This window comes from Sapajus apella, unplaced genomic scaffold, assembly GCF_009761245.1.
Source record: "Sapajus apella isolate SASKATOON/1434 unplaced genomic scaffold, GSC_monkey_1.0 scaffold18, whole genome shotgun sequence".
NCBI lineage: Eukaryota > Metazoa > Chordata > Mammalia > Primates > Cebidae > Sapajus > Sapajus apella.
This window is the reverse complement of record NW_022436958.1, coordinates 4,404,144-4,425,856: the sequence shown is the minus strand read 5'-3', so window position 1 is coordinate 4,425,856 and position 21,713 is coordinate 4,404,144. Positions and strand designations below refer to the sequence as shown.

Below are 21,713 nucleotides of genomic sequence, written 5' to 3'. Positions count from 1 at the left end.
TTCTAAAGATGCTTGCTTCTGAGATTGAAATAATCTTTTTCATAATTACCCCCTATTCAGCTTTCTCTACCTTCTGTTTCTCCCTGACTTCTTTTCTAGTTTTCGAAAACTGAGTAATTACTTTGTGCTCTGAATAACTTTTTTTTTTTTTTGGAAAAAAAAAGCCATGTATTTGTTAATGAAAATCTATTATAGATCTTAATCGTTTTCAACTATGTTAGCCTTTAGGATTCTATCAGTGTTTGGGCACTCTGGAGACATGTACAATATTAACACTGTAGATACTAACACAGTAGATGTTAATAAATTGTATTAGGCTAAAATTAATTGAATCTTAATACATATTCAGTGTCTTGATAGAGAAATTAGGGCCTAAATATGGCAAATGGCTTGTTTATGACTGTGGAGGCATGGCCTGTATTTGCATGCTTCATTTCCATTCTTTTTTCAGACCATCATATGCTTATTCACTTATTTGGGTTTCAGTTAGCCTTATCTGATAAACCATATTTAGCTGTCATCTGCAACTCAGCTTGTTCACAAGTCTCAAATGCCTCTTTACCACTTTATAAATAGTTACTTGCTAAAATCTTTTATAGCTGAACTGCTTTAAAAATAAAGAACTATTCAATCCAAAACACTGTTTATAAACAAAAATTATGAATGCCTTATATAAATTTGTCTGATTAAAAAAATTATTATGATAGTTCTATGAGTTGATTTTTGACTATTTTGAGAACTATCGATGCCGTCATTGTTAATATGCATTTTACAACGGCAGTCTGTCGAAAATTTAAATGCTGGTACTTTAAAAATCCCACCCCATATGTGACTCACTCAAATCAAATTTTTGACAATTAACTTTCTGAGTTTTAGGTTTTCCTTCTCCCTGGACACTTAGAGATGTCACTGATCAAATAGATTTCATTCTTTAATTTTAAAAATTACTTTATACAGAAATATTTGAAATACATTACTATTTTTATTAGTAAACTAGAAAGTGGTATTCCTTACACATGCTTTCCTGATGAAAATTTATCATTTCTAATCAGAGTTTTGCAGACATTTTTTCCTCAGTGAATATTTAATTGGCATACCTGGATTTAATGTTTGCCTACTTTATTAAACACAGCTCTGACTTTAGAAGGTATATTTAGGACTGTGCAATAAACTTTAATTATTAAAAATCTTAGGCTGTGTAAAACATTTGAGGGATGTAAAAAAGGATAAATCCTAATATTACTTAAATATTTTTATTCAATTTCCTGATTTAATTCTTCGAAGACATAAAATTGTATACAAATTGTATACAAATGTATATAAGTTTACTCCATGTGTTTATGTGTTTTGCCTCCTAAACCATGCTAGATGAAAAACTGACTCTTGTCTGCTGCTATGATTCTCTAGGTAATAAAAGACCAAAATTACTTTTATTAACATATTTAAGAATCATAAAACTTTTTCAGAAAATCCAAATGTTCTTATCCTAAATTAGACGGAAGTAAATGGTAATACTGTAGGTGTGTCTTACTTTTTTATTTCTTGGCTGTTACTTTGGTTTCTAATTTGTTTAAAGTGACCGAAAGTTGATCATGCCTGATAATGAATGGATCACCTTGATGGTTAACTGTTTTATTTCAAATGTGAGAATCCCATGCTTTGAACCAATTATCCATCGAGAGACATACATCAAACTTGGGTTGGGATGAGAGGCTGCAGAGAATAACACCTGACATTTGAACCTTCAGCTCAGGTGTGGGAATGCCAGCTTGTGTACCTGAGCTTTGAGATTACAGGGTATGTTACTATCATGCAGGCATCTTGTGGGTCTGCTGCATTTGCTGCAGGATTTTTTAATATTCCAACTGCTGGGTAGGTCCTAAGATATCCACAGAGATGGGGCACTTTCCATTTTAAAAACAGAAAGGAAAAAGAACAGCAAAGATATTCAAGTTGCTTTGTAGATTTCTTTTTCTGAACGTATTTATGAATTACTAAATATGAAAAATAAGAATTTGTCATCTAGAATTAGGTCTCTTGGGTTTGAAGTTATGTTCTCCCACTTCTTTGTGTCCAAGCTTTGGTAATTGCTTAACCTCTATGTGCATCAGTTTATTTACCTATGAAAAGGGGATAACACCATCTAATGCCTGTGACTACACCAAACCCATGTGCCTGGTATATAAGAGACACTGAAAAATGAGTGTTTATCATCATAATTATTAATTACATAATTTTATTAAAAGAAGGATCTAGTTCTAGATAGAGGGTACTATTGGGAATTGGTGGGTGATGAAGGAATCATGACATAATTTTAGGCATGACTTAATATAACTGCCTCGGTTCAAAGATGACCAAAGGGTATCTTGGTGAAATTAATCAGGTAACTCGAGTGAGATCACATTGTTAGGCTGAGGAAGGACTGGACTTAGGCTTCAAGTACCTCATGTTCTGGCCATTTTTTTTCTTTTTCTTATTAACTTATCCCAGTATAAGTATTCATCAAAAGTTTATAAAATTATATTGTTGGTTGCCCTGGAAATTGTACATTCATACAGATATGGATGCAACCATAAACCACTCTGCAAGGATAATATCAGCAGAATTCATAGAATCTACTGCCCCTGGGACACAATTAAATAACAGTGGAGGTGGAATATAAATTACACTGAAAATAGCACCTCAGTTATCGAATGCCTGGGGATATGCACTGTGAAATTTACCTAGTCTTTGTGATGGTAATTCCATCCCACTTTTAATTTACTGTTGGTTTGTGTGAGTGCAGTCTTAAATTATCAAATGCATACTTAAATGATGAATATTAAAACCATTTGACAAAATTTATTTTTAAAGGCCAGATTAAAATTCAGTGAAGTAGAACAGTCAGTGTGCATTCATATAATTGCATTGTATGAATGTATAATTCTCATATAATTAGTTTCCCCTATACAGCCTTTCTGAATTACTCATTAAGGCCTCCAGTTTTCTCATTATCCTTATATGGTATCTTCATACCCTGCTTAGCTGATATTAGTTTATTTTTATTTTCTTCCTTTAACATTTACACTTCACTAACTATTACAATGTGAATAGCCCAGTTGCAAATATAAGTAAATAGCTAAATAGTTTTGGCAATTACTTTCCTATTGAAAAATCTTAGGGAAAGAAGTTAAATGTAGTTATAGATTGTCTAGATATATGGCTTTCCATGAATATTTGTAAACCTGTGCATCTGCACATATTGCATATATTTTTATGTAGAATCTTGCCGTGAAAAGATTAAAGAAAAATGTATTTACTTGTATTTCTGGTTGCATGAAAAGAAACATTGAAAGAGAATGAAAAAGAGAGAGAGAGTGCAATAATGATCTCCCTTGAAATTACTTTATTTCTGTTGCAGAAAATGGCCATTCACTTATTCTTCACTTACTGTCTACCTAATTACCATATGAATACTCTGTAATTATATATTCATCATTGTCCTTTAGATTACATTATTGTGTTTGGTGCTACTAGGTAGTTTTTAGTGTAATTACCCTAACAGAGGTTATGACAATTTTTATATTATGAATATAAAGAGTTGTGTAATTTCATGGTTAGCTCTACTTTCTTAGCACAGATAAATTACATTTTATTATTAATCCTTCTTAGCATATACAGAATATCTCATCTGTTATGCCATTCAGATCAGTAAAATGCTCAAAACTTATGAGATGGAATGCTTGACAGGAAGGAAGACATCACTTTGTGTAGTAATAAGTGTAGCTTTTTGCCACAGTGACCATTTAGTTCAATTTTAGGTCCTTTTTTCTTCTTCTTTAATCTTATGATTGACTCGTCAATTCTCTCAGAGCTAGTGTCCTGTCATATATTTCTGGGCTCTTTCCTGAGTTCCTAGTATACAATAAGACAAATGCATGTCCACAGCAAATAATCAATTATGAATCCATCATTTCCATTTTGTCTTTATAGCCGAGCTACACATGTTGTTCATAAGTGACCAACTGCACAGTCCATACATTGACTGTTCCTATTGACCAATGTGCCTGGAACTCGCCTATCTTGTCTTTCAACCACTCTTTTCTGTCTTCAATCCCTTCCTTATCCCATAGGCTACAACAAAAAAATTTTTTGTCGTCTATATTTTTCTTGTAAACTGTCACTTTCTATCACTGTTTCCAACTTTATTTTAGTGCTACTAATTATTAAGCTAAAATTAAAATTTGAACAACAAAATAAGATGGTTGTTTGTGTGTGAAAGTGTAGTGTGAATTGAGTGGCTGTGTATCTGTAATAGAAAGTAGAAGGCCATCCCTCTGCTGTACACCATCTCCTTTATTTTTGGAGAAATTAAGTTTTTCATTTACATTTGCCTCCTCCATATTCAGTAATATTTCACCTAGCAGAGGTGAAATATAAGAAATAACACAGAATGCTATAAAACTTCAACAAAGTTAAGTTCATACAAATAATTGGTCTTCTTAGTGAAAAATGAGTGATTAGTAAAATACCAATACATTTTCTTTAAGCAAATATATATCTATCTTTTATAAAGACTGCTTTCAAAATGGTTTGAAAGCACTTTCGATGCTTAAAGTAGCAACCTCTATGGAATAATTAATATTTTTAGTGCCATGGGACAGAAAAAATGGTGTTTATCTAGTAACTGTAAAGTTTATCTGTTATTTTTTTCTCTCTTCTGAAGTTATAGGTCAGGAGTGTAGCCTTTAGGATCAAAGTGAACAATTACATACTGAAGAAACCTTGTCATATACTATTTTTCATACTTTGCTAAATTAGTAAGCCAGTTTCTGCTGGGCTGAGAAGTACTAATGAAGTATTCTTTTTTTTAGATAAATAGTTGAATGGATACTTGGAATTTAAATATGAGTGTGTAGTAATTATGTGAGAGTATATCGAGAGGTGACATTGATGAAAATATGGCACATATTTATATGCATTTACAAAGATGCTTGTAATTCCAAGTGCATTATAGCTGTGAAGGGAATGAGAGAGAAATTAAACTGGCATTTCTATGATTTGTTAACATTGCAGTCATTACTTTGAGTCAATTACAGAAAACCTGGGCTTTGTTTGAATCACCCAATTTAGGAATAGACAACACCATCAGATGCTTCAAACTCTCTCCTGAGTTTGCACATAGCTTGCAGCATGATAACACTTGCAATAACAGAGGACAATTGAAGAGATCATTTTGCTTTACAATTTACCAGTATCCAATAATTATGTTGTAGCCGAAATATCAGATGCTAAAGTTCCTTGAGTCTTGGAGTTGGAAATGAATAAATAGGAAAGCCCTTAAGACAAGAAAGAAATAGAGAAGGTGTGGGGGAGGGGAGGGAAAGAGGCAAGAGAAAGGGACAAAGACTGTAAATAAAAAGTCAAAGAAAAGCCCCTAGAATCCCATCTCCCATCCAGGGTGCAGAAAACAGTCCAGCCAAACATCTAACTCAGCAGCTTCCACATGCTTCAAATATTAAGCCAAATAACTGCAGATAGAAGATTTTCATAGAAAGGCACTGGAATGCAGCTCTGCCAGGGCTGGCCTGTAGTGAGCAACTCTTTGCCCCTGAATTTCAACTCAGCATGGAGTGTTAAGAATGTGAACTGGGAGAAATGAAATGTCTTCCCCTTTGAATATCTGTAGAGAAAGAGCTCAGAGCGTAAAATGATTTCTGCCATTTTTAGAGGAAGAAAAATGGCATGGCTTAAAAACATGCAATTTAGAATTATTTATTAAAGTGTAAATTCTAATATTTGCTTATTTCACAATTTTATCATAAGCAAACATTTCTCTTAGAGCCTTGGATTCCATTTTTATGCCATGAGGGCAATAGACTACATTGAATAATGTGCATCTGACATGCTATGAAAAGAATATTGGAAGCATTAGAGTGGAGAGTTTTCTGTAAAGAGCAAAAAGTGGACTGTGAATTCCTTTTAAAAGTTGTTCCGATAAAAACTATTTCACCTAGTTAGCTAAATAAATGAGAATTTCTAAAACATTCTAAGGTAGTTTATTTGCCTTTCATTTAAAAAAAAAACATTCTCTATTGAAGTGTAATATACACAGAAAAGTTTAAAATCACAAGTAAACAGTTCAGTTAAATATTACAAGATGTATACATCAGTTTGAACCAGCATTCAAGTCAAGAAAAACATTATCAGCACTGCAGAAGATCCCTCATTTTCTTCATCATGGTCCTTTCTCCTCTCTCCAAAGATAGATCCTTTATGACTTCTAAAACCATAGATTCAACGTAACGTTTGAATCTTATATATATAAAAACATAGTATACACATTTTTGTGTCAATTTTTCTCGATATTATTTTTGTGAGATTCATCCATATTTTTCCTTATAGCTGCATTTTTGTGTGTATTTACATATGTACATTTTATTTTATAGATGAACTGTAGATTATCCATTCTCATGATAGACATTTGGAATTTTTTCAATTTGGTTTATTTTTTAAAATATTGCTGTGCATATTACGTATATGTTTCTTGGTATACATTTGTATGCTTTTGTTTTAGGTATATCTTAACAGTGGAAGTGCTAGGTCATAAGGTGGGGTATGCTGAAGTTTTGTAGATACTGACAACTGTTTGCCCAATTGGTTGAACCAATATTCTTTCCCACTGGTAGTGGATGAGAGTTTCCACTATTATGGTATTGTCTGGTGGGTGTGTAATGGTATTTCACTGAAGTGTTAATTTGCATCTCCTTGATTACCAGTGAGTTATGTACAGGCACACATCTTTTTATTATATTTAATAAACTTAATATTTGTTAAATATTTAATTATGTTTAATAAATTTTTTAAACGGAGTTTTGCCCTTGTTGCTCAGGCTGGAGTGCAATGGTACAATCACAGCTCACTGCAACCTCTGCCTCCCAGGTTCAAACAATTCTCCTGCCTCAGCCTCCTGAATAGCTGGTATTTTAGGTGCCTGCCACTACGCTTGGTTAACTTTTTGTATTTTTAATTGAGATGAGGTTTCACCATGTTTGCCAGTCTGGTTTCGAACTCCTGACCTCAGATGATCCACCTGCCTCAGCCTCCCAAAGTGCTGGAATTACAGGTGTGAGCCACCATGCCCAGACCATCTTTTTAATCTTAGAGAGAGTGGAGAGGGAAGGTTTGATTTATGCAAAAAAATTACTTATAATTAACATACTGCAGATAAGTTTTTAACTTTGACCTTTAGTACTTTAGATTAAATGCAAATTACTCTTTGTTGGAGTATGATTATGGGCATTCATCAACCTTCAGAATATTCACCCATTCTTTACTAGTTATTTGGGTCTTTTCAGGGGTATAGTTATAAAAACAAAGTGCTTCAAAATTTAACGTGAAAAATTACATTTTAATTAGTTTCCAATGTTAGTTTAAAAGTAAGCTATTTTGGTCAAATCAAATCTATTTACAGGTATTAGACAATGTAGTCCTTTCCCAACTACTAAAATTTCCTTCAGGTCATCATTTCTTACATTTCCTAGTTTACATGGAAGTTACCTGGATCCCATTTCAGACCTATGAATTATAATCTAGGGGTGGGTGACAGGAAAAGCCACTGGAATTTGCATTTGCAAATAAGTTCCCTGTATGATTCTATAATTATATCCACCATGGCAACCTTTGAATAATGACATAAAAGGAAAATGTTGCAAAGATACATCAGCGGACTTCTATGTCTCATCAGACAGCTAAACAGCCCCAGTGGATGAAATTTTAAAGCAGTTGTGATCAATATTAAAACAGCTTTTTTTGTGAATTAGAGATATCTGGCAACCTGCCTAAGGAAGGTAATTCTTCAGAGGTTTCTGCATTGAATGGGAGGCTGGACTGGATGATCACACAGACTGCTGTTATACACTTCATAGATAAAAAACAGCATTTGTGTTGTGTACATATACCTGCCAAGCCTAGAATGACTATAGAAACCAGAATGTGTGGCTACTAACAACTATGTTAAATTTCAGATCTCCAACTCCCTCACCTTTTGAAAGTGCTACATTTCTTAAATATAGCCAAAACTCATATTAATAGGCTTAAACATTGAATCTCAATGAAGGCACTTGGCATAACACAACAGCAGACATAGGAATCTTTGAAATAAATTTCCATAAATATGAGGCAAGTCTGTCAATAAATTTAATTTCTGTCTGATTTAATAAAGGGCTAGATAAACATAAACATGAGAATTATAAATTATGTTTTAATTTTTCTTATCCACTGTAATTGTCATATAGCAGGTTAAAGTTTATACATTGTGATTTTTATCTCAGCTAATCTCATTTAACATTGCTTCACAATTAAATAGCTAAGAGAAAATTGTATCTTCTAAACACAAAGTCTGAGATCGATTTAATCAGTTCTTTTGCTTAGGATTATTTATACTATAAATTTCAATATTTTAAGTGTGATAAATTATAATATATTCGTATATAAAAACAGACATGTTTGCTTTTCAGAAGATAGAGGCAGAATATCTAATTACAAGGTTAGAGTGGTTGTTACATTGTTAAATGTCTTTGTTTCATTATGCATGTTCAAAATGTATAGAAATATTTGGGTGAAGTGTTTCCTTTGTAGTTGAGAAAATTGTCTGTGATGCTTAATGAGAAATAGCCTTCAAAACAATAGGTTCAGATTACAGGGAGTTTTCTGACTGATGGGAAGATTAGTCTCTTACCTTAGAAAAGGATAATAGCGTAGATTCCTGTTATTATTCCCCATGATTGATGGATCAGTTAGTTTCCCAGTTTGCTTTCCTCTTGGAGTTCCATGAGAGGCACAACTCATTGTTAGCACACCTGTTCAGACATGCAGAAAATACCTGGGTTTATTTTGCTACATGTACAGGGAGGCTTCTTTGCACAACACTAAAGTCTTGTGCAAGGGTAGGAGTTCTCTGCTTACCACACATTACACTGTTCTCTGTATGAAAAGAGGAGTGAAGGAGGCAATAATAAATGACATCCAAAGAAATGTTAAGCATTTCTGTTTATTTCAAAGTATACTTATGTTGTTCATTAGAAAGAAAGCTAAAGGAACTTGTTAACTTAAGCTTTAATATTCAGAACTCAGAGAGTTTGTCAGCTAGCATAATATCAATATAAGCCCTCTCCTCTTAGCCAGAGGAAAATGATGCCTGACTCAGGCAAAGAGGAGAATCAATAGCATTATTAAAGAATTCTACTTTATGTGTAATTATAAGCTGCTTTTGCAAATTAATCTACCTATTGATTGACCATTTTTAAGTAAAAAATGAAATAGTCACCTTTATTATGACTGAAGAAAAATGTTCTGTAATATAATTTTATTTCTCTGTTGTGCTTTTTTTCCCTAGATGTGTGTCACCACTATTGTGTGAATTCTGAATCATGTACCATTGGGGATGATGGAAGTGTTGAATGTGTCTGTCCAACACGCTACGAAGGACCAAAATGTGAGATTGACAAGTGTGTAAGGTGCCATGGAGGGCACTGCATTATAAATGAAGACAGTGATGATATATTTTGCAAGTAAGTGGACACCCAGCTTAATTTATAAGAGCATTTGGACCCCAGTGGACATTGCAGTTCAGTAATAAACTGTAAAAACTACATAGATTGCTTTTATTCTAAAATTCTGTATTGTGCTCCTTGCATTTTTTGTGGCTAGAGTCTAGTTCATTTTAATTTAACCCAAACTAATTCAACATCTACTGCGAATATCTGGGAATTACAAAAATCCACCATGTAATAAAATGATCATATCATTCCCTATACTAAATATTCCTGAGTAAGCAGGAAATGTTGATATTCAGCATCCTTTCAAAAACTACATGTATTATTATTCAACTAGATTAGCTCAGCCTTTTAATTGTCTCATCATTATTATTGACAATAAGTAGGTTTGCTTTTCAGTTGCGAATTGATCTGTTGAACGAGAAGCAAAAGACCTGTCTAATGAAAATATACATTCATCCTTTTTTCTTAATCTGACTTTGAATATTATGATCCAAAGCAAATGGAAGGAATAATGTGTTCTGGGAAGTCACTAAAACAAAAGTCTTTCAGTTTGGCTTTCATTGCGCTGTCTTTTGCCCTTTGGCTTTAAGATTAGGTGAATGCAAAACAGAACATCGCGGCCATTCAGTTTCTATCGTGAAACAAGTTTATACCACTGAGGTTAGAGATCAGTCCTCACTCCAGACCTCTTTTAACAGCCTTTTAAAGGAAGGACTTATAATGGACTGGACTCTATCACTTGCCTTGCTTGGGAGTATAATAAATAAGAATATGAGATAGGAAAGCATGCCATAAAATGTCCATGTCACAGCTTCCACTGAGAGCTCACCAAGGGTGCCGGATGAGTTATGTTGCTCTGCCAAACAAAGCCCAATAAAATTTTATTACAAACAGCATCAACAGTTTTTTCTTTTTTATTTACTCTCATTTTAGAATTTACTGTAAATATGATTTGTGTTATCATTATGAATGACATTTATGCAAACCTGCAAAATTGAGTTATTTGAAAGTAAGTAATTTTTTAGTAAAGTAATTGAAAATATGGCTGATATATAAATATGTGACTTTGATAAGTACATAAAAGTGAAACACACTTTTATATAAACTATCCAAATCATGTTGGCTCATAAAGCTCATTTGTTCTTCATGATGAAACTGTAGCATGACAGAACTTTATTTCAATTAGTGAGTATACACTGTTCTCTATATCCTGTGTACCATATCAGGGTAAGCTGCAAAATCTTTTTTACAATTCCATTCCACTTATCCCAGGGATCATGAGCTATCATCTGAGAAATGTGTGAGCTAAAGTTTCCTATCCATTTTACCTTGGAAAAGCTCGTGTGGGGACGCAGGCCCTTTTCCCCTTATGTAAGGAAGAAGGGAAATCTCAGAGCCCCTCAGTGTCACTTACTATGCAGTCAAAAGTGCCTTCTCCAAAACAGAAACACCAGATCTTCACAACCTGAGCAGGCTATTGAGGTGCAAGATAATAGTTCATGTTTTTTAAATGGTCTTTTTGGAACTGTATATGTCAGAATGGATAAATAGCAATTGCCAACAATGAGGAGATAGTGGAACTTTTAAAATAGGCATATAATAATACTTGATTCATTAAATATATAACACTTGAACATAACAATACTAATATAATTCCTTGGATTTTCGGAAACATGTTAGATGATTAAAGTTAATTTTTATTTCTATGATACTTTTCACATTAGCATTAACATGAAATTACAATGATGTTGGAATTTCTGTTTCATAGGTAAAGAACAGATAGTAAAACAAAATTCCAATGAAGTTAATCATTTTTACTTAATTAGGAAAATTCAAGCCATCAAGCATATTTGTGAATCCAAATAGGCAATTGTGTTTCTAATGCACAGCCTATGAACTGTCAACTAGAATCAGTTCTCTAACAAGCATAGTGAGTATAATCTTTAAAACAGAGCTAATTGCATATTTTTCTCTCTTCTGAAAATCAAAGTGAATATTGTTGAAGAAAGACTTGATCACAATCTTGAGTAACCTAAATTATGTCCTTTTGATGACCATTGCCATGGGAATTTTTTGTGTGGACTGAATAGCTATGAATTAACTTTTGGAAAGTGATCCATCACATATTGTGTGTGTGTGTGTGTGTGTGTGTGTGTGTGTGTGTGTGTGTGTACGCGCGCACTGAATCCCTCTAAAAAAGAAAATTATTATGAAAACATGCATTAAAATATGAGCTGCACTCTTTGATTTGTTGCAATGATTTGAACAATTTGCGTTTCACATTTAAAATGTCTACAAGTTTCTGTCTTCAACTTAACATTTAAACAAGAACTTTAGAAGAAAAAAGAGGCAACATGTTGTGTAGCCTTTGGAAGCAGAAGTTTAAAAGCAATCAATTAGATTTTTTGTCCCTTTTAGATGATGAGATTTGATATAGAGTTATCTTTTTTGTAGAAATTATTTTAATGTATAACAAGCTAATTTCCCCTTTTGAAGCTGTTCCTTTGATAAAACAAGAAACTGTAACTTTTTGCTCTTAGGATTTTCAAAGAGGCTGGGCATGGAGGGCAAGTAAATGTCCCTCAGATGCACTTAGTCCATCAGACACCAATACCACTAATTGCTAATGAATTCACTGCATCTGTATTAGGTACCTCTGTAGGTTATTCAGGATGGGATACTCTTTACAAACTTGAGACCACCCTCCCCTTCTCCATGTGTTGTTCTGTTTACCTGTATTTTATTTCACATCTTGTACATAGTTACACTGCTCACTGCTCCTGTTCATCTTGAAAAGAAATGTGATTTCACAATCTAAGCTTTTCAGAAATATCTTCAAGTTAAATGCCAATGAATGTTAAAAGCAGTTGAGTGCATTTCCAGCAACTACACAACCCACATGAGGTCAAAAAAAAAAAAAAACCACACACACACAGAATAAATGAACTACATGTCAACCAATTATTTTTAGACATCTCACCTATCATTAAGAATCACTCTATGACAGATGTACTGCAATCGATATCCATTATGGAGAGGATCAAAGTGATAAATCAATATTGCAGCCTGATTTTTTTGTCAAGGTTATGTCCAGATGCACTGTGATACCATTGATTGTTTCATAGCAGCTGATACTGACATGACCACATGATCAGAATTGCCAGCATGATCTGTTGTTAATTCTAAGTTGAAATGTTGATGCACATTTCTCCATTCACTCAACAGTTTTTACTGCCCAATCTAATTGTTTGAGTGTTTGTTCATTTAAAAATGTAACATGGCAAGTAAAAAATGTCTATATTTTTCCCTGCGTTGTTATGTTTATTTTTACAGTATAGCAGTAGGTATTCATTCTTATCCCTAACATGCGATGTGATTTTAACTTAGAATCATTTTGGTAAGTTTTTCAAGAAAGCCTGTCTCATTATTTTGTTGCCACATTGCTTCTGTAAAATAACTGTTGTTTTTTTTAAATGAACTGCTCCGTGTTTTGTTTTGTTTTTTTCTGTTAGAATAAAAATAGTTTGACATTAGTTTCAATACATAATCAAAGAGAAACAGTGGAGTAAAAGTGACTATAGGATAATCCTCCACTTTTTTTAATGAAATGTGGGGTCTAAAAACCCTAACGTTTCTTTTGGAACAGATTTCCCACGTTAGAAGAAAAGCACGTTTTTCCAGAGTACTTGATCATGTGGTTTATCATTCAAAAAATGTCACCAAACCCTACTTATATGAAAAAGGAACAAGATATTGATGCTAACGTCTCCTGGAAGAGTAAATGATAGACATTAGAGTATATTTTTTCATACATATATCTAGCTATATTAAATGTTTACATTAAGTGAACTGGTTGAAAATTTGAAAATTACCAGAAGAAAAATTTTATGGCATCATTCTGTCAAAAATTAAATAAAAACTACCTCTACTGAGTTAGTCTTCCTGAAATCTTCCTTTTAACCAGCCACTCCATCTCTCCTATATGAAGAATATTCTCATCCACACAGAGTTTATGTCAGCTTTCAGCAATAATGTTGTCAATAACAATGGGATTGTTTTTTCTCTGTTGTTGCAGCTGCACTAATGGAAAGATTGCCTCTAGCTGTCAGTTATGTGATGGCTACTGTTACAATGGTGGCACATGCCAGCTGGACCCCGAGACAAATGTACCTGTGTGTCTGTGAGTATTTAGTCAAGTCACGGGCATTTTATAATAAGCCTTTCGTACATGAAATCCCTGTTCTATTACTCTCCTCTCCTGGGTTATTTTAAATGAGTGTTTCATGGACATCTCTGATCAAGTAATGTCCCTCCTCAGCTCATGTGCTGCAGAATCTCCTCTTTCATCAAATTGCTAATGATTTCATGAGAAAGAGCTCATTCTGTTCTTAGCATCGTACCATTTCAGATATTCATAGACCTTTGAACTTGGAAATGCCGGGGAAAATTTTTTCTAATTTTATTGACCTTATTCTGATATGTGAAGCCCAGAGATAATAATCTTTTATGAATCCTTTGGTACTTATGGCCATTTTTTTTTTCAAAAGAACTTGTAATATTCTTTCAAATGTATAATGCTATTTGATGTTTGTTTGAGACTTAGACTGTTTTATTATGTAAACCTATTAAGCCCCTGGCTCCTTTGGAAGAACTCAAATCTGGGTTTCTCAACACCTAGGAAAAGTATTGAGTATTCATAGTGCTCCTGAGAAAATCTGGAATTTAATATTTCCCCCCCTCCATGATCTGATTGTCCAGAGTGGACAATTTGAAATAAAATCATTCAGCTTACGTGGTCACTGTTGTGAGTTTTATCACTGTTTGACCAGAAGGATGATGCCCACATGAAATCCACATCTGCACCCTGTTCCCCACCTTGTCATAGTAGCATGTGATGAGTATGTTTGAGAGAGAAGTGAGCATATCTGGGAACCTCTTCATTCAAATGTTACTATCTCTGTATGAAATTAATTTAAAACATATTTGGCAAAAAAAGTCAGACACTTTATTTAGCTGTATTTTACTGAAATTCTGCAGATGCTCTGTGGGGTTTAAAAGTCAGCGCTGTGACCAGAAAGAGAACCCTTGTGATCACTACTGTCAGAATGAGGGGATTTGCACTTTAACTGCGTTTAATGAGCCGAGATGCAAGTAGGTTTAACCTTCCACTTACCGCTGCGCTTTGTGTGACATCATTTCAGGCCACAGTTCATTGGTTTAAATCATGAACATTCATGCATTTCACAGAGTATACTTAATCTCGGGGCTCATCTGTGTCATACACACTTAACCTTTGCTTCACTCACCAACAAGTGTGTGCACCACTCGACTGCTAGCGTGTCTAGAAATATAACAGAGAAAATTAAAAGCTTATGGAACTGTCTAATAAACATGCATTGCTAGAAAATAGTAGCTTTTAATTAGAGAAGTACAGAAGCAGGTGTTTTAAGACTCTATTCCTGTATACTATATTTGGAATGATAGTTTTTATTTAGTAACTGACTTTTTATTTCAAGCACAGATGAAGTGCTATAGTATTTTGTTTCCCAAAATTTTACTGAGAACTGCCCTACCTTCATCAGTATGACCTCTTGACAGACGAAAGGTCTTACAGTAAAACCCTTTTTACAGTCTGAAAAATTTCCAGAAACTTTATTTCTTAATAGTTTAAGTCATTCTTTCTTGATTCAGTTTGTGGTGTTTTGAACATATATGCAAATTAAACTCATATCTCCTCTGAGAAATTTCAAAGACCACCTTTGGGGTAACTGTCAACGTTCACACAGTGAGAGTTATTTTTGCATTGTGCGTTTGCGCTTTAGAGATGCATCACACTTGGCATATACTCCTTAATAACCAGTGTCATAATGAGCAGCCTTGATTGGAATCTGGTAACTTCTGGGAATCTCAGAGTACCTAGTAGTGGTTTTAAAGCAAAATTGTATTAAAATTCACACTTTTTTTTTAACCAAAATGCTACTATTTTATTAATAATGAGTTGCTGAGACTTGAGCTGAAGGAGTTTGGTTGTGAAGGTGATACTTGTTGGCATGTAAGTCTTGCAGATCACCTGTAGGGACTCTGCGTCAAAAGGTTTGACCACATTGCAAGTGAAAAGTTATGAGGGCTTGAACTTGGGCATTGCAACCAGAGGGAAGAAAATAAACAATAGATTCATTAACATTTCAGAGTTGGTACATCTAAGGTTCTCCCTTGCCAAAAATGGATTCAGGTACTTATTTTATTTCTGTTTTAGAACACCAGTAATGCTTCCTCTGAATCCCAGTCTTCATTTATCCTGCCCCCGTCTCAGTAATTCTGGGCAAAATACATACACTGCAGGCCCACTTTTCCCACCCACAAATAGGTCTCAGGATGACTCCCTGTCCAGAGAATGCACCTGTATTCCCAGAATAAAAATCTCTCATGGGTATAGCAGCCTACATTGATTTATTTTTCCACCTTTTGCTCTTACCAAGTATCATCAAAATCATACGATTTTAAAATGATAATTGGCCTATCCAATAAACACAGCCAGGAAAAAAAAATGTTGATTGTAGGAGTTTAGAGCAAACCTCTTCTACTTTTGTGTGCTCATGCCTCCATCTCTATTTGCATTTGGCCCTTTGGAAATGTGTGTACATTAGTATTCTATGCCTTAAAATCTACTCTGACAGTGTGTATAATGTGCATACAATCAGCCTCCACATCCCTATGCTCTACATTCAAGGGTTCAACCAAGTGCAAATCAGAAGTATTTGGACGTGAGCCTTTACAGCTCAGCACAGACATAATTTTTCAGTGGGCTTTTCCCAAGTCATTATTCTCTAAACAATACAGTAAAACAATGATTTACATGGCATTTACATTGTATTAGGCATTTTAAATAATCTAGAGATGATTTTAAAATATAGGGAAAGGTGTGCATAGCTTATAGACAAATATGGTGCCATTTTTTAAAATCTGGGACTTAAGCTTCTGAGGACTTTGGTATTCAAGGAAGGTCTTGGAACCAGTTCCCCACAGATACTAAGGAGGACTATATTGCATTCCTCACACTTAAGCCATATAAGAAGCAAGGAAGAATTATGTTCTGTTATTGTTTATTCATTCACTCCTTTAATAAATATTTAGTGATAATCTATAATGAGCGAGTCTCTGTGTAAATTTTGGAAGACAATTGGTAACAGATAAAACTGACCTAGAAAATACTCTGCACCACATATTATGTTAAACCCTTCACACACTTTATGTGTGAAGTTAGACAGTTACACATAAATATTATTTGTATCTAATTGTTACCCCTTTTCATAGAGGTCACACACTAGGAAATGGTGGATGTCTGAGAGTCAGACCAATCCTGTTCACTTCTCAAGCCCGTACCCTGTTTATAACTCTTACACTGCACTGCGCTCTTTATGCTGGAACAATGTCAATAGTTTTTACTTTTGAGGAACTTACAATTCATTCTGGGAAGATGAATGGCTTTTACAAAATTAAAATACCATTTGATGATTATTGTAATGTAAATATGACCAAAATGCTCTGGGAAAACAATTGAATAGAGGTCCATGAATGATTCCCAGTGAGACAGTGGGAGGCTTTATACATAAAGAGACATTTTCACAGTATTTTTAGAAAACATATTGTAGTTTTATAGGAAAGAGAGGGTTGAAAATCTTTTTCAAAAGAGGGTAGAGCAAAATCAAAGGAGAATAGGTCAAAAATAAAAGGTAAAGGTAGCTGAGAATAGAAAAGGGTTACATGTACAACAGTAGAAGCAAAGGCTAAAGAGATATATTGGGGACAGTTTATTAGGTACACTTTGTACCATGACACAAGAGTGGGCTTATAGAAAGAAGATTAGAAAATTAAGGTTGGAACCCTCAGAAATATCACTGTTTTGATACTGTCTCAAGGAGGAATCAATGAAAGTAAATGAGATTGAGAAGTTGGGGGATATTTACTGAACAGTAGATTCCTACAAGTCAAAGGAGGAGGGCGCCAATGAGTATCACTTCCAGACAGTTCAAAAAGGGTAAGGGTTATAAGTGGTTTATTGCATTTCTCAATTTAGTGGCCATTGTGAAAGATGTTTTGGAAGCACTATAGAGTTATGGAACCAAAAGAGAGCCCGCATAGCCAAGTCAATTCTAAGCAAAAAGAACAAAGTGGGAGGCATCGCACTACCGGACTTCAAACTATACTACAAGGCTACAGTAATCAAAACAGCATGGTACTAGTACCAAAACAGAGATATAGACCAATGGAACAGAACAGAGGTCTCAGAGGCAACACAACATATCTACAACCATCTGATCCTTGACAAACCAGACAAAAACAAGCAATGGGGAAAGGATTCCCTGTTTAATAAATGGTGTTGGAAAACTGGCTAGCCATGTGCAGAAAGCAGAAACTGGACCCCTTCCTGACACCTTACACTAAAATTAACTCCAGATGGATTAAAGACTTAAACATAAGACCTAACACCATAAAAACACTAGAAGAAAATCTAGGCAAAACCATTCAGGACACAGGTGTAGGCAAGGACTTCATGACCAAAACACCAAAAGCACTGACAACAAAAGCCAAAATAGACGAATGGGACCTAATCAAACTCCACAGCTTCTGCATGGCAAAAGAAACAATCATTAGAGTGAATCGACAGCCAACAGAATGGGAAAAAATTTTTTGCAGTTTACCCATCTGACAAAGGGCTGATATCCAGAATTTACAAAGAACTAAAACAGATTTACAAGAAAAAAACTAACAAGCCCATTCAAAAGTGGACAAAGGATGTGAACAGAAACTTTACAAAAGAAGACATACATGAGGCCAACAAACATATGAAAAAATGCTCATCATCACTGGTCATCAGAGAAATGCAAATCAAAACAATGTTGAGATACCATCTCACGCCAGTTAGAATGGCAATCATTAAAAAATCTGGAGACAACAGATGCTGGAGAGGATGTGGAGAAATAGGAACACTTTTACACTGTTGGTGGGAGTGTAAATTAGTTCAACCATTGTGGAAGACAGTGTGGCGATTCCTCAAGGATCTAGAAATAGAAATTCCATTTGACCCAGCAATCCCATTACTGGGTATATATCCAAAGGATTACAAATTGTTCTACTATAAGGACACGTGCACACGAATGTTCATTGCAGCACTGTTTACAATAGCATAGACCTGCAACCAACCCAAACACCCATCGATGATAGACTGGACAGGGAAAATGTGGCACATATACACCATGGAATATTATGCAGCCATCAAAAACGATGAGTTTGTGTCCTTTGTAGGGACATGGATGAACCTGGAAACCATCATTCTCAGCAAACTGACAGAAGAGCAGAAGATCAAACACCGCATGTTCTCACTCATAGGCGGGTGTTGAACAATGAGAACACATGGACACAGGGAGGGGAGCACTACACACTGGGTTCAGTCGGGGGGAAATAGGGGAGGGACTGTGGGGGCGGGGAGCTGGGGAGAGATAGCAAGGGGAGAGATGCAAGATGTAGGTGATGGGGAGGAAGGCAGCAAATCACACTGCCACGTGTGTACCTATGCAACAATCTTGCATGTTCTTCACATGTACCCCAAAACCTAAAATGCAATAAAATAAATAAATGGGAAAAAAATAAAAGAAAACAGACTATGGTTAATTAATTGAAAGGAGAAGAAATTAGAAAAATGTAGATACTCTTCTGAATACTTAGCTATGAATTAAATTGAAAAAAAAAAACAAGTAGGGTCTAGAGGAAAATATTTTTATGAAAAGGAAGACTAATGTATTCAAGAAGACTGTTTTGCCTTATTCAAAGCCTGCTATCAGGGCCTGGTAAGAAGAGAGAGATGGTTCAGGAGGATTTCATACTCATGTTCCTGAAATTTGAAATTTCCAGAATATGTTAGATTGTCCTTGTTTTACCTAGGATAGTTATAAATTATATGGCACTAAAATGTAAGTGAGTATAAGTAAAATTTATTATGTATCAATAAAAAATGATCCAGCTAAGGGAAGATGAAGCCCTCAGCATATCATTGTAGTGATCAATTCTCCTCACCAGAGGAGATTTTGGAAATAGTAAACATCATGGATCTCAATTGGCAGTGGTCATGTATTGTTAATGAAAATTGAGTATGCACTACTTCATCTAAAAACCTTTACAGGAAACAGCCATTGCTTTAAGAGATACAATATAGTGCTTGCTTTAGTTTCGTTGGTAATATATATTTATTTTTTACATAGAGTGAAAAACTATTTGAATTGTGCAAAACTTATACACTTTTGAAATATCTATAAAGTATCTAGATCTATGAAGGCGACAGTGTTTTCCACATAGAAATGTTATCACTGTAGCCTTCAATTTAAGGGATAAATTTGTTCTTTGAAAGGGTTCATTTTGTCTCTTGATGGCCATTTTCACTTATTACTATGCATGGAATAAAAAGAAAACCCCAAGAGAAGCCTAGAAAAAAGAACATAATCTATTTATTTTCACATTTATTCGGGGACATTTTTATATTTATTAAAGTAGATATATTGAATAATACTGAAACAATGTAATTTTAATCTAATATATTATTTTGACAATGTTTGTATTGATGTAAGTTTTATTGTGAGTTATAGAAATCACTACTACTGTGAAGAATTATTGACCATGCCTTCCTACCTTCTAAGATTTCTCCCTAGCACTAGACTATCATTTACATTTAATTTAAGTTTTTTTGTAAACTTACCTCCCCAGCATTACTTCTCAGCAATATCCACAGTAGCGTTCATGCTTCAAAAATAAAGAAATGCGTGTAAGTATCTTAACTGTCTCACTACTACTTTCCTATTAACATGAACACAGGAACACACACACATATACTCACTGCATAAATACAGCACCATCCCACACTTAGGCGTCTGTGCTCAAATAGCTCACTGAACCCACATGTGTCTCCTTTTTTTCTAGTTAACTCTTACTGTCTCATTAGTCTCGGGTATCCCTGTACGTGGCACATGGCTAGTGAATAGTATATGTTGATTGAATTGGATTTACAATCTCAAACTAAATAAATCGTTTCAATGTTATTCAATATATAATACATTGTTTCAATATTGTTCAATATATCCATTTTAATAAATGTAAAAATTCCCCCAAATAAATGTGAAAATAAATATATTCTTTTTTCTAGGCTTCTCTTGAGGTTTTCTTTTTATTCCATGCATAGCAACAAGTGAAAATGGCCATCAAGAGACAAAAGTGAAGCCTTTCAAAGAACAAATTTATCCCTTAAATTGAAGGCTACAGTGATATCATTTCTATGTGGAAAACACTGTCGCCTTCATAGATCTAGATACTTTATAGATATTCCAAAAGTGTATAAGTTTTGCACAATTCAAATAGTTTTTCACTCTATGTAAAAAATAAATATATATTACCAACGAAACTAAAGCAAGCACTATATTGTATCTCTTAAAGCAATGTCTGTTTCCTGTAAAGGTTTTTAGATGAAGTAGTACATACTCAATTTTACGATCTCAAACTAAATAAACACAGGAACACACACACATATACTCACTGCATAAATACAGCAGCATCCCACACTTAGGTGTCTGTGCTCAAATAGCTCACCGAACCCACATGTATCTCCTTTTTTTCTAGTTAACTCTTACTATCCCATTAGTCTGAACTCAGGTATCCCTGTATGTGGCACATGGCTAGTGAATAGTATATATTGATTGAATTGGATTTACAATCTTAAGCTAAATAAATCAAATCTCTGCAATTTTTTTGTTACTTTGTGAGCTGGATTGTGCCTCCCTCTCCCTGAAGTCTTATGTTGAAAACCTGATACCCAGTACCTTGGAATGGGACTGTATTTGGCGATAGGGCCTTTGAAGAGGTGATTGAGTTAAAAATGACCAAGTGTGGTAGCATATGCCTGCAATCCCAGCACGTTGGGAGGCCAAGGTGGGGATCACTTGAGGTCAGGAGTTCAAGACTAGCCTGGACAACATGGTGAAACACCACCCCTACTAAAAATACAAAAATTATCTGGGCATGATGGTGCATGCCTGTAGTCCCAGCTACTTGAGAGGCTGAGGCAGGAGAACAGCTTGAACCCAGGAGATGGAGGCTGCAGTGAGCCAAGATTGTGCCATTGGACTCCAG

General features: G+C 34.6%; 1 protein-coding gene across 2 annotated transcripts in view; it reads left to right on the top strand.

Annotated features, from left to right (window-relative positions):
* LRP1B (LDL receptor related protein 1B) overlaps positions 1-21,713 on the top strand; it is a 1,894,725-nt gene that overhangs the window by 1,839,759 nt on the left and 33,253 nt on the right. The window contains exons 85-87 of one of the 2 annotated variants that reach the window (XM_032286207.1): positions 9,377-9,551; positions 13,615-13,719; positions 14,577-14,690. In XM_032286207.1, coding sequence (XP_032142098.1) covers positions 9,377-9,551; positions 13,615-13,719; positions 14,577-14,690 — 394 coding nt within the window. The remainder of the gene's footprint in view (positions 1-9,376; positions 9,552-13,614; positions 13,720-14,576; positions 14,691-21,713) is intronic. The other variant, XM_032286208.1, reaches the window with a different exon arrangement.